The 13,903-nt window shown below is 42.9% G+C and overlaps 1 protein-coding gene across 1 annotated transcript in view; it reads right to left on the bottom strand.

Annotated features, from left to right (window-relative positions):
* The window catches only part of CNNM1 (cyclin and CBS domain divalent metal cation transport mediator 1), a 50,964-nt gene that overhangs the window by 25,262 nt on the left and 11,799 nt on the right, over positions 1–13,903 (bottom strand). The window contains exons 2-3 of the mRNA XM_012661703.1: positions 3,348–3,491; positions 308–448 (exon numbers count right to left, since the gene is read on the bottom strand). Of these exons, the coding sequence (XP_012517157.1) occupies positions 308–448; positions 3,348–3,491 (285 nt within the window). The remainder of the gene's footprint in view (positions 1–307; positions 449–3,347; positions 3,492–13,903) is intronic.

Raw genomic sequence — 13,903 nt, 5'->3', positions numbered from 1 at the left:
GTCAAGAAGCATGTGGACAAAGGGAAAAGTGCAGCAGTGTTTCCTTTAGCTCTTCTCTCCGTAGAAGAGAGAGTTGGATTGTACTCACTTCCTCCCCTGGAAGATCAGGCGTGATCTTCACAACGTGACAGTAGGTGGCATCTGTTACTCTATCTAAGGCAACCTCCTTCCTAGAAGAGTGGTTCTCAGTCCCCGTTGTGCATTGGAATTAGGTTGAAAGGTATGAACAATCATCGCTACCTGGATCCCACTCTAGAGATTCTGCTTCAGCTACTCTGGGGTGGAGACCTGGGTGGGAGAGTCCTACCTGTAGCCATGAAGCGGTGCGTGGCCAGCAGAAGCTGTGGTGAGATCTTCACCCGCATCTCCGTGTCGGAAAGCTTAAACAAGGAGAAGTCATGCCGCTTCCTTTCCCGGTGCGGGACCCTCTGCTTTTTCCGATTGTCGGCTGCAGGGTCACAGGGAACAGATTGCAGCTCTCTTAGAATCACTGTTGGTCTTTGGAGGCTTTTCCAGAGCCACAGAGACAGACAAATCCTTTGGGAGCCTACGCATTTCTGCAGTGTCAACTCTAGGTGACATTACAACATCTCTTTCCCATGGAGTGGAAGGATGTTGGTGACGGACAGGCAGTGGGAGATCGCCATCAGCATCTCTGTGTTGTTGACACTTAGCTGGCATATAGAGGAAAAGGGGGAAAGATGGCTCAGGACACCCAAATCCAGGATTCTGGGGCTGGCTCCCCTACTTACTGGCTGTACAACCTCTTAAGGATCAGAGTTTTTGTTTGTTTTAGTCTATACAAGGAGGTTAATAATATTTAATAACAGCTCTTCTACTCATCTTGTGCGGTTATTATGAAACTCTAACCAGAAACCACCTGTGAAAGTAGTTTTATAAAGTCATACAAACTCGAGGGACTTGCATTCTTAGCATCAAGAATGTTGGTGGGGCCCTGGGATTTCTGCTTCTGTCCCCCTCCTTTCCCCAGAACTGGGCTCACCTGGTCTCCTCCTGCTGCTTTAAACCAGGCTCTGAGTGGTTCCTGAGGCAGGCCACCCAAGGGAGGAGGGTGGTCGCCACCTCTTACCACTCACAATTCTCCTGCTTCAACCCCAGCCCCTCCACTGGGAGAGAATCAGGGGAAATACGGGGAAGAGGAGAGGAGAAGAAATAGGAATGGACCTACAATCTATAAAAGTGGGTTCTCTGGGTAGGAGCCTCAGGCAGGGAGGGCCTGGAACCCTTCAAGAGCCTATATATTGGACATGTGATTATTGGTTGAGGAAATTTGCTTTTTCTAATTTAACCTATATATATAAATTTTTTTTCTTTTTTGGTGGGGGGAATGTTTTCTTTGGTCATTTCTCTTTTGTTATCTCTGAGTTTTGAGTAAAATTTTGAAACTGCTAGCCTATCTCATCTGCACTAAGGGAAATAGGGAAAGGGATTTAAGTTTTCTCCAAACTTGGCCTGGAGAAAAACAGGGTGGAGGGGACTTCTAGTGCAGGCAGAAAGGATAGGGAACAAACCCCTGGGGCAGGGAAATCGGGCCCCAGGATCTGGCTCCCTGGTGAGCTCCCTCTCCTTTTGGAGCTCCTGTCTGCCAGATCCTTTGGGTTTCCTTCTAGAAGTGGAAGAATGCCCTTCCACCCACACAGCTCTTTTGTGGCCTGCCTCTGACTCAGCCTCCGCAGTCACCTGGCCCCTGCTTGGACACTTCTTTTGCTTGGGTTGCAACAGTGGGGAGATCCAGACCCAGGTGAACGGATCATGTAAGAAGTCAGGGTCACGCAAGAAGAAACACAGTACTCCTGGCTCCTTGGCCTTTTTGCAGCTCTTAGAGAATTCTGCTGGCAGCTCACTAAAAGGGTGGAAAAACCCTCCTGTAGAAGGAGGATCACTCAGCAAGAGAGTAGTAAATACAGAGATAGGACTCAGCTCTTTTGCTGTCACTGGTGAGCAACCTTCTGATCTGCATGATATGTTTGCCTAAATATGCCCTCTCTCTCCCCATCAGAATGACACTTAACATTTCATCATTGGGGAATCATTTCTCTGATCTCCCCTTCATTCCTTTGATTTTAATAGTAGGTGTTTGGAGCAAGAAGGTTGTACAAACAAGTGCTCAGGAAGGAGCTCGCTCATTTAGACCACTATCGGCCACGAACTCCTTAGTGTGAATGTCTTCACCAGCTATCTACTGAGACACGTGAGAACTCTAAAGCAAGAGTGGTGGACAGAGGCAGGGGAGGGAGACGGTGTTTCTGAGCTCGATCACTCAGGCCCGCAGCACAGCAATGTCAGGTTCCTGGAGTGGGGACGCTGTGACACTCCTGCTAGTTTTTGTCACGGCCTGGCCCACCTTGTAGGCTTGATCTCTTCTTAGTCCAAAGGGAGGACACTCACTCTGTGCCACTCACTGCCTTCTGGTATCAAAGCTTTTTCTACCTGGCCATTGTCCAGGAGCCAGTTTCTGAGAGGCTGTTTCTAGCAAACTCACATCAGAGGCCTAAAATGTGTTATCTGAGGGGAGGAAAAGAGATGGCTTTCCCATGAGATGAAATTCTGAGGAGGAAACACTTCCTGGCCTAGGGACTCCCATGGACTTAGATAATATTCCATCCCAGAGACAAAGCATGCCTTTGTAATGTGTGCAAGCAAAGCTTTGCTAAGATTCAGTAACCCAAAGTCACTATCTGCATAAAAGAGCCCATGTTGTTCCTGAGGGGGTTTGGGCAGGAGGGTGAGAAGACCAGAGAGAGGGGGCAGGAACAGGAGCAGGGACCCTGGTGGCAGGTCTCGGGGAAGGGGGAAAATGAGAAACCCAGGGTGGTGTGGCTGAGAGGCACAAGAAGGCAGAGCATGTCTAAGAAGAGTTATTTAAGCTTCTGGCTTAGGTCGGGGGTGAGCAATCTCATGACAGTCCCCACTGCTCACTGATGTTCTGGGGTCAGTGGACTGTGAGTAGAACCCCAGGGGCTGCCGGGGTCTGTATCTAGGTGGAGAAAGAGACAGAACAGGAATAACACAGGGGACAGAACCAAGGGCAGAGAGGCCTCCGGGCACCATCCTGGGTACACTTTGTTTCTTTAAGTCCCTTTTAGGCCAGGAGGTCTCCTTTTCAGTCTTGGCTCGGTTCCTGTGATAAACACTTAGCTAGCATGTTCCCAGTGACTCAGATGATTCTAGCCAGGGTACCTTGCCATACCTGGCAGAGGTGGCTGACACACATCAGTGCCGAGGACTTGCCCTGACACCCTTTCTACATGTCAAACTAAGCTATACCTGAGAGTCTTGGAGGCAAATAAGATGACCTTGGAGAATGGCCAAGGCCATGCACTTACTGTAGAGATCAGTCTCGTCCAGGATCTCCGACTTGATGATCTCCTCTATGATATCCTCCAGTGTGACGATGCCCATCACCTCATAGAAAGGGTCCCCTTCGCCCTCATTATTCACCCGCTGGACAATAGCCAGGTGAGATTTTCCTGGAGAACAAACGAAATCACTTTAAGTATCTGGGACATTTTCTGAGATCTTTCTTGAGATCTTTCCTCAGAAAATGATGTCTGACCAATCTGAGGACTGAAGTCATATCGAGATCTCCTTAAAATATGAAGTTTGTATGCAAGCTCTTACAAATGCATACCTTATACTTTAGATCTCTGTTTCTTTCTAGGAAAGTTACTAATATACCCAAAGCCAGTTACATTTTTTTTCTTTGAACTTTCACATACTAGCAAGTATATATTAGCTGAAGGCGGCTGAATAATCTAATTGAAAGAACAAGAATTTAGAGTCAGAAGAATTATGTTAGAAGTCATTCTCCTCCCCTAAACACTGCTTCCCCTTAACTATCCCAGTTACTATCCCTGGGCAAATCATTTAATATCTACTGAGTTGCAATCTCTCACCTAGAATTAGGGAATAATCCCAGTGTAGTGATTTTGAAACACGGCCCCCAAAGTCTTTGCTATGCCTCCCATGGAGAGGTGTGGTCTATATCCTTTTCCTTGAGTCTGGGCAGGCTTGTGACTGCTTCAACCAAAAGGGAATGGGAAGTGTCTGCTATGGGACTTCTGAGGCTAGGCCATAAAAGGCAGACAGCTTCTGCTGCAAGAACACTGTAAGAAGTCTGACCACTACCCCGAGGTCACCATGGTGGAGAGGCCATCTGTAGGTGCTTAAGTGACAGTCCCAGCTGAGCCCAGCCTTCCACCCATCCCACCGAAGTGCCAGACAGATTAGCAAAGAAACTATCTTGGAAGTGGATCTGCCAGTGTCACCTGATCCAGCCCAGCTTTCCCTCCCCAGCTTTTCAAGGTGTCTCCAACTGCAGCCCCAGACGCTGTGAAGCAGACGTAAGCCATTGCCACCGTGCTTTTTCAGAATTCCCAACTCACAGAATCTGTGAACATAATAAAACACTTTTTGTTTTATGCCTCTAAGTTTTGGGGTGGTTTGTTAGCAGCAATGGTAACTAGAGCAACCAGTACTTGTAAGGTGATTGTAGAGCTCAGAAGACCTAGTGGATATACGAAAAGGCTTTGTCAACTATAATGTGTCACAGGCAGATACTTCATTTTTATTGTCCAACAACTGATTATTAATAGTTCACATTTATTGAGCTCTTACTATGTGCCAGCCACCATTCAGAACACTTTATGTGTATCAGTTTATTTAATCCTCATGAAAACCACTGAAGTGAATACTAGTATCCACATTTTACAGGTGGAAGAACTGAGGCACGAGTAGTTAAGCAACATGCTTAAAGTGACACAGCCTGTAAGATGCAGAGCTGGACCGCAAACCCAGGTAACGAGGTTCAGTCCTAACCTAGGGACTGGAGTCTTATGTAATTAAGTCCTGCTGCATGTCAGTTTGTTTTCTTCTGCTGTATAGATGCACTTCCTGGTCCTTTTTCTAAAATGAAAATCTGGGTGGTTCATTTCCTTGGCTAAGAGACATTTAAGGAAAAAATCTGGGGTACTGACTCAGATGTTATTTTTAACAAAAAAAAGAAGAAAGTTCATGCTTTATCAGTGTTACCCTTTATAAGCTCTGGCTTGGTCATTGCCAAAAATATCAGACAAGAGGAGCAGTCAGTTTGCCAAAGTCACAATTAACCCTTAAAATTTAAACACAAGAATTTCTGTATCAAATATCTCAAATCACAAGATTGGGATTTTTTGCACTGAAATGAAATTGGAAAGATGACATTTGTATCACCCAAGAACGGTCTGTAATTTTTCCCCCACCTTCAACCTATTTCTAAACTGATCTGATCATGCCAGAGCCCTCCTCAAAAACCCTCCATGTCTCCCTAGTGCTTACAGAATCAAGTCCAGTCTCACTGGTTTGGTATTATCAAGACTGCACAATGTGGCTCTTCCCGATCTTTCTAACTGTATGCTCTGCTCCATCCTCATCAGTCTACACTCCACTTGTGCCAGGTTACTGTCACTTCCTCAATTCCCTCCATGTACACTTTCTAAATCTTTGCTCTCAGTATTTCCTTCCCTCATCCCACCTCTGCTGTCTCTTTGAGTTCCAGCTCAGGTGCCAGCTCTTCAAGAAAGTTCTCCCAGACCTGCCCCATTCTAAACCAATCTTTCCTTGCCTTGTGCTCCTAAATCTTTGATAACTCCATTAGAGCATTTATCAGTTTGCTGCTTTTTATAACTAGCAATGTATGTGTCCTACACTAGACAGTGTTTCTTCCTCAGATCATGAGCTCTTTTAGGACAAAGGATCATAAATTTAAACAGGCCTCCCTCTCATATATCAGACGGCCAATCAGTGCTATTTAAACTGAAGACTGAATAAAAACCCATAGACTGAATAAAAACCCATAGATGATATCAAAACCAGTTACTAAAATGCTTGCTTTTTTTAAATAAAATACTATGTGTTTAAATTAAAATTTAAACCTTGCATCAGTGGTTCTAAAATTACCCTTCTTTGAAACAACTGCCTCCCACCCAACTGGACTGGAGTACTTTGAAGCTTAAATTAGGTTATGTTAATTGTTAAAATGTGCTCAATTTAAAGTTTTTCATTTCCAACACATTTTTCTTAACTTATGGCACCTGTTCTCACTCTTCTGCTAACATGTGCTAGCAGATAACAAAACAAATGACTAGTATAATGGAAAAACTTGAAAAAGTGATTTCTTTCTTTTTTTTTTTTTGAGACAGAGTCTCACTCTTTTGCCAGTGAGTGCCGTGGCTTCATCCTAGCTCACAGCAACCTCAAACTCCTGGGCTCAAGCAATCCTTCTGCCTCAGCCTCCTGAGTAGCTGGGACTACAGGCACGCGCCACCATGCCCGGCTAATTTTTTCTGTATATTTTTAGTTGTCCGATTAATTTCTTTCTATTTTTGGTAGAGACAGGGTCTTGCTCTTGCTCAGGCTGGTCTCGAACTCCTGAGCTCACACAATCCGCCCGCCTCGGCCTCCCAGAGTGCTACGATTACAGGCGTGAGCCATGAAAAAGTGATTTCTTAAAATTGTTTTCTATAATTGGTTATTTTTTATAACATGGGGCCTAGAATATGTATAATACAGCTATACTTCCTCCCACTAAAATAATTAGTTCAGATGGTGGAATTAAATAAATTAACATTAATATTGTAAAATATCAAAAACTTTAAAAGCCACCATCGCTCTGTACTATAAAAGTTCAATTTGAGGACACACAATGTTATCAATAGGGAATAGAAATTTAAAGTCCTAATTATACAATATTCAAGACAATGTACTTATGTAATCTATTTAGAAACATTTTACAATTTATTAAGCCTCTAAGATTGCCTCCAAAACCTGTAGAGATCTTCTACAAACAAACGAAGGCAGCCATCCTTTCTAAGGTACAGACTGGGACAGGGATCATCATATAACCCTGTTCTAAGCAACATTCAAAGGGACGAGAGAACCAGCTGTGCGCATGACACACATAGCTGAGTTTCTTCCTTTCTCAAAAAGGCTGGACTTTTAGAGCCCTATACCTGCATCCATCCTCTTCCTGGGTCCCAGAGGTATTGGGGGTGGCCCTAAATGAAGCTAATCTTTAGACATGGAAAAGTTAGTCACTCCCCCCTGCCACAGCCCTTTGTAATACCGAAAATAGTAGCCATTATTATTATTGAAGCTACCATTTGCTATACGTACTCTAGGGGCCAGGCACTGTACACACATTATTTCACCCTGTTCTTGTTTTCTATTTATTTGTGACCCCCTCACTATGAGGTAAGTTCCTTGAGGGCAACAGCTCTGTCCTGCTTACCTCTGCTTCCCCAGAATCTAGAATAATCACCTGGCACATCATCATCATTAAGGAAATATAAATTAAAATCTTACAACCCATAAAAAGATAATTTTTTACGTAAGAGTGAAAACTATAAAACTCTTAGAAGAAAACATAGAAATAAATCTTTGTGACTATCTCAAAAGGCAACAGTTTCTTAGGACACCAACGGCACAATCAAAGAAAAAATAGATAAATTGGACTTTACCAAAATTAGAAACATTTACGCGTCAAAGGACGTCATTGAGAAAGAAAAAAGACAACTCCCAGAATGGAAGACATTTGCAAATCATGAGATAAAGGGCTCGCATCCAGAATATGTAAAGAAATACTGCAACTCATAAAAATACAACTCAATTAAAAAGTGAGCAAAGGATTCGAATAGATATTTCTCCAAGGAAGATACACAATTAGTCAATAAACACATTAAAAGATACTTAATATCACCATCATTAGGGAAATTCGAATCAAGATGCCAATAAGATACCACTTTATACCCACTAGGATGGCTATAATAAAAGACAGATAATAACAAATGTTGGTAAGGATGTGGAAAAATTGAAATCCTCAGATGTTGCTGATGGGATTGTAAAATGATTCACCTACTTGGGAAAACAGTATGGCAGTTTCTCAAAATGCTAAACATAACATGACATATGACCCAGCAATTTAACTCCTAGAGAAATGAAAACGTATGCCCATACAAAAATTCGTACACAAATGTTCAGAGCAGCAATATTCCTAATAGGCAAAAAGTGGAAACATTCCAAATGTTTCCAAACAAATAAACAAAAGGTGGCATATCAATACAATGGAATATTATCCTGCCATAAAAAGGAGTGAAGTATATGCTACAACATGGATGATCCTTGAAAGCATTACTGGAAGAAGCCAGACACAAAAGGCCACATGTTGTATGATTCCGCTTATGCGAGATTTCCAGAATAGACTAACCTACAGAGGAAGAAAGTAGATTCATGGCTGCCAGCAGCTGGGGAAAGGAGGATGTGGGGACTGACTGCTAGTGGGCCAGGGTTCCTCTACGGGTGATGAAATGTTCTGGAATTAAATTAAAACCCATTAATTTGTGCACTTTAAAAGGCTGAATTTTATGGTATGTGAATTTTGTCTCAATGAAGCTGTTATTTTTTAAAAAAGCCAATTTTAAAAAAAACATGTCTGAATGAGCAGGAAATTGGGCTGAAAGTTACAACCTACATACAGGTAGTAAAAGTAGAGACTGCTTCATAAAAGGAGAATAGCTTGAAAAGAAAGAGCAACACTGATTTGGATATGGGTAGTAAAGTTGGTAAAACGTTAACGTAGAGCACTCATTGTCAATCTGTGCTCTAGGATATAGAAACCAAAAGTGGAAACAGGTGAGGCCACTAGACCAGAAATGGGGGATAAGGCACCACCTTATTTTCTGTGCAGGTAGAAATGGTGAACAGGGCTGAGGACTTGATCACAGATGGGAAGGGGAGAATTTGAGAACACAGAGTTGTGGGCCTCAGATACAGTAGGTTCACATCTTTTATGAGAGACCTCATCAACTTTGAGAGATGACTTGTGAGTATTTAAAACTCCTAAACTGGGTCAAACTGAGGCAGTGGAGCTCAAATTTCCCAAGTATTTCCACCTTTCTCTGGGCAAATGCTGGTTTCTGACATGCATTATTTCCCCTCCCATGCATGAGTGTTGTGTTTACTTCCTAATGGCATACTTGGGGGAGTGGCTTAGATTTCATCTATTGCCTCTTCTGCCCTCCTATGAGATTCTGTGAAGAGCATCTGTGGCCTTTCCCGTTGAGCTATTCCTCTACGGACTAGCAGAAATTCTCAAATGCCTTCTCACAACTGTTAGTACAACAGTCTCAGTTTCCCTCCAACTTTCTAGAAAAGTGGGATCCCTGTGAAATAATTTAGGCTAATAATGATGATGATCATTACCATTTCTACTGAACTTCATAGTTCGTGAGGACTTTATACAGAGTAAAGAAGAGCGCTGGAGTTTGTGAGATGTTCTTGAGAACTTCCTGTAACCCTCATTGCGTGAATCAGAAATGACTGGACAAGCTCCCAGCTTTCTCCAGAATCTATTGAGAGACATGTGTCTTATTCATATTCTTAAACAAGTTAACCTCTTTTTCAACTTCCATTAAAGGGTTCTATCTCACTTGGTGACTATTTTTCTTGGTAGGGAAGACGACCGTATTACCTTAGGATCATCACTGCAAACGAGATCACACATGGAGAACAGCAAAGCCATGCTGAGCTCCAGATGTTGAAGAGTAGACTAACCTAAGTGATTTGCTCTGCACACTCTCAGCGTCAGGCAAGTCCAAAACAATCAGGGCCCTGGAAAAAATCACCCTTCTAGTTGCTAAAAATACCAAAAATAAAGTGATAAACTTTAAGCCTACTAAGTCCAAGAGCATACTGAGATACAGAGAAGAAAAAGATACTTCTTTAGATAGAAAACTCTTGAGTGATACTACTTTATGAGGCAATTTTACATGTCTCTTGAGCATTCCACTGTGGCACTGACATCAATAGATGGGAAATCACTGAGCTGAGTTGAAAGGTAAAGAAACAGTTGGTTTTATGAGAATGCACTTTCAAAAAATGAAGGCTACATTTGTCTCTGAGTTGTAAGGAGCATATTTTACTCTGGGCTCACTGGTGTCTTACTTTTGAACTGGCAACTACAGATCTCTGGCCTCCAGCTTGAATTCGTGCCATGTTCTCAGTGATCAGTCTCACCAGAAGCCAAGCACTGTCCTGATGGCTTGGCTTGCTGACAGTTGCCTTTCCTGATTTCTAGCAGCTGTGGGCTCCTTAAGCCTTGGTTTGCTTCCCTCAAGCCTTGACTATTTCCTCCTAGCCTCTGATTTACAACCTTCATCTCCAATCTTACCTACCTCCTGATGAGACACAAAGTAGAGAATATGCACCTATGGCTTGAGCCTTGTTTGGACTACAGTGTTAGGATAGTTTTGAGTGGAACTGGAGAAGTAGTCCTCAACAAAGCATCAAGGGTTGGAGTCATGTCTCTCCAGGTTTAAGTGATATTTACAGTGACCCATCTTTCCTCTATTAAACAGGGCCACTTGGTAAGACCCTCCATTCCCAATGCTTTGGAATGCATTTCACCTAGCTCAATGGTTCTCAATGCTGACTGGACATCAGAATTACCTCAAAAGTTTTAAATACATTCTACAAACTGGATCTCACATCCAGAGATTCTGATTGCTTTGGTTTGGGACAGGACCATGGCATAAATAGCTTAAAATGTTCCCCAGGTAATTCTAATAATGTCCAACCAAAGTTGAGAAGTATTATCTTGGTTAATAGCAATGGTTCTCAAAGTGTGGTCAGTCCCTGGACACCAGCATCAATATCATTCGAGAATTAGTTAGAAATGCAAATTCACAGGCCCCACCCCAGACCCAGTGAATCAGAATCTCTGAAAGTACAGCCCAGTAATGTGTGGTCTTGATGCAGATTAAAGTTTCAAAACGAAAACCACTGGTTTATGGGTAGGCTTTATGTCACTCTGAGTATGAGGAAGGGAAACAAGTACTGAGATGGCTAGTAAATTCTGGTCCCTTCAGTGCACCTGGTTTAAGGGTCACGAGATGCTAAGTACTCACAAAAAGACAGAAATGAACCTCCTGGAACAAAGCGTGGTTGTAGTGGCAGGTTGATTAATGCTTTCTCTCATATTGTGTGGGTGGTTATGGTATTTTGTTGACATGGGGAAAAAAAGTCGTTGACTGTTCAACGCTGGGTTTGGGAAGGGGACTCTTGAAGCTTTTGTACCAAGCATCTCTGAGACAGGCTTGAAATATTGCATTACCTATTAGGCTCTTGGCATGTCTGAGGTCAACAAAATTTTCCATTACTTAAATTAGTCCTTTCTGTTGCCCCAAGAATCCAAAGGGCAGTGCTAGTACTGGTTACTGCTAGTGCTCTGCCTAAGGCTCTGTCACATTATCACATCACCACCTGGTATCGACATACCCAAAGTATAAGTCAGATTTCTTAGCAGGGTGATGAGGTTTTCAGATGTTGCTTTTAAAGCAGTGGTTCTCAGTGGGGATGATTTATCCCCTGTCCCCCACACCCCCGGGGACATTTAGCAATGTCTGGAGACAATTTTGGTTGTCACAACTTGGGGCAGGGGATGCTACTGGCATTTAGTGGCTACAGGCCTGGGATGAGGCTAAACATGCTACAATGCACAGGACAGCCCCCCCCCAACAAAGAATTATCTAGCCCCAAACATCAATACTGTTGAGGTTGAAAGCTCTGCTTTAAAAAGACAGAAAATTAGGCAGTGGCAGCAACATTACAACTATATTTTGGTATTTGAAGAAGCTCAAATATCCTCCAAAGGTCTTTAATAAATACAGCCTCATCTGCTTGATATGGTTTAGGCACATCCAGACAGAAAAGCTCTAAAGGACCCTGTCAGCATACCACCTATGCCTTGGGGGGAAAAAAAGCAAATAATTGATTTGCTTTCCTCTCTTTCAAAAATAGCTACAGCACTTTGGTAAGGTAAGTGTTCCCAAGATAGAATATATTATTAATAATAGAAGCCAGGAGGAAAGCATATTGCTTGGAAACAGAGAACTAAGGAAAGCAGAAATCATTTTACGGTCTTATGGTTTCTGCCTCACTCATGACCTTAACCTTGTAAAATACAGCGGCTTTTGCTACGTTCATCTCCTCCCTGGTGTCCCTGCGGCATCTTTTTTCATTTGGTAGGCAATATTGAGTGTCTCCTTTTTCTTGCCACGGTCTTGGTGCCTCACTATCACTGGAACAGTTCCTCAGAGCAGTGGCATGAACGTTACCTGCGCACTGTTCAAAAAGCAAGTTCTGGGGCCCCACCCTTTCCCTATAGAATCAGGATTGGAAGGGGTGAAGTGGGGCCCGGACAGTTGTTTTAATGAGCTCTCCAGGTGATTCTTATGCATACTAAAGTTTGAGAAGCCCTGTTCTTGACACCGGCTACTCAAAGTGTGGTCTTTGAATCAGAAGCACTGGCATCGCTTGGGAGCTTGTGAGAGATGCAGAAGTTCAGGCCCCTATCTTAGCTCTCTGAATTGGAATCTGCATTTCATCAAGATCGCCAGGTGATTCTTATGCACATTTGAGTACAAGCACTGGTCAATACTACCTTGGTTTTCTTCCCACTCTTAAGACTGATATTTCTGTTTCCATTTTGGATTCCTTTATTTTATCCTCACCTACAGATAAACAGATCTTAAAGACTCTAGCTCAGTGATTCTCAACCCTGGCTGGCTGTATGTTGGAATTATCCGAGAAGCTTTCAAACCATTACTGCCTATGTCCCACCCACAGGAATTCCAATCTAATTAATCTGGGATGTGGTCAGGACACTGGGATGTTTAAAACTTCTTTAGGTGATTCTAATGGGCAACTGTAGTTATAATAAGAATCTCCACTCTGGTCTTTGATCCTCTGCTCTTCTCGCTCAGTTAAAGATTCCGAAAGAATACATCACTTTAAATATCACCATCACTTTTACTGGGAACTAGATTTATATCTTAACATCAGTGTCTATTTTGAACTCTCATCCTGTTTTAGACATTTTGCCTGACCTGTCTTCCTGTCTTGTCAAAATCACTTATCCAAATAGAAATTCCTGGTCTTCAAGACCCACCATCCCTGCTCTTCCCCACTCTTCACTACAATAAATGGCACATGAGCCTTCTAGTTACCCAGAGGCAAACCCAAGAGTCATCTTTTACCTTTTCCTTTACTTCTACTTAGAAAAAATCCCCACATTATTCCAATCCTTCTTCCTTTATTCCTCGACAAGTATTTACTGAATGCCTACCACACGCCCAGCACTCTTCTAGACACTCAAAACGCAGCGATGAACACAGTGCACAAAATCATCTTCCTCCTGCAGATTACACTCTTGTGAGTGGAGGTGAGAGATAATAAGCCAGATAAATACATTAAATATACTACAGAGAAGAACAAGGAGGGAGTATATGGGAGTAAGTGAGCAGGTGTGACAATTTTAGGTAGGGGTTACCAGGGACGAACTCCCTGAGAAGGTGATGTTTGAATAAGGCTCCAGAGGCGGTGGGGTAGGGGAGGTTCATTGGTATCTGGGGGATATCTCTGCAGTAGAACAAGATGCTAGGGCCCTGAGTTGAGAGTGTGACTGATGTGCTTGAGGAATGGCGAGGAGGCCAGTGTGGTGGTTGTAGATTGTGGGAGAGGAAATTAGTGGGAGCCAAAGTCAGGGAGGTGAGGAGTTGGGGAGGTGAAGATGTGATAGAGTCTGGAAGGCCTCTGTAAGGACTTTGGGTCTCACGCTAAGTGACATAAAGGAACCATTGTAGAATTTTGTGTTTGTGTGGGTTTTTTTTTTTTTTTTTTTGGCAAAAAAGTGACATGATTTGACTTATGTTTTAAAAGGAACTCTCTAGCTGTCGTGTTAAGAATAGACACAAAATGGGCAGAGGTGAGAGCAGGGAGACCTGATAGGAAGCTCTGGCAATAATCCAAATGAGAGATGACTGGTGGCTTGGACTGGATTGCAGTAGTG

This window comes from Propithecus coquereli, unplaced genomic scaffold (genome assembly GCF_000956105.1).
Source record: "Propithecus coquereli isolate 6110/MARCELLA unplaced genomic scaffold, Pcoq_1.0 Scaffold73, whole genome shotgun sequence".
In the NCBI taxonomy this organism is placed as follows: domain Eukaryota; kingdom Metazoa; phylum Chordata; class Mammalia; order Primates; family Indriidae; genus Propithecus; species Propithecus coquereli.
This window is presented reverse-complemented; position numbering and strand designations above follow the sequence as displayed.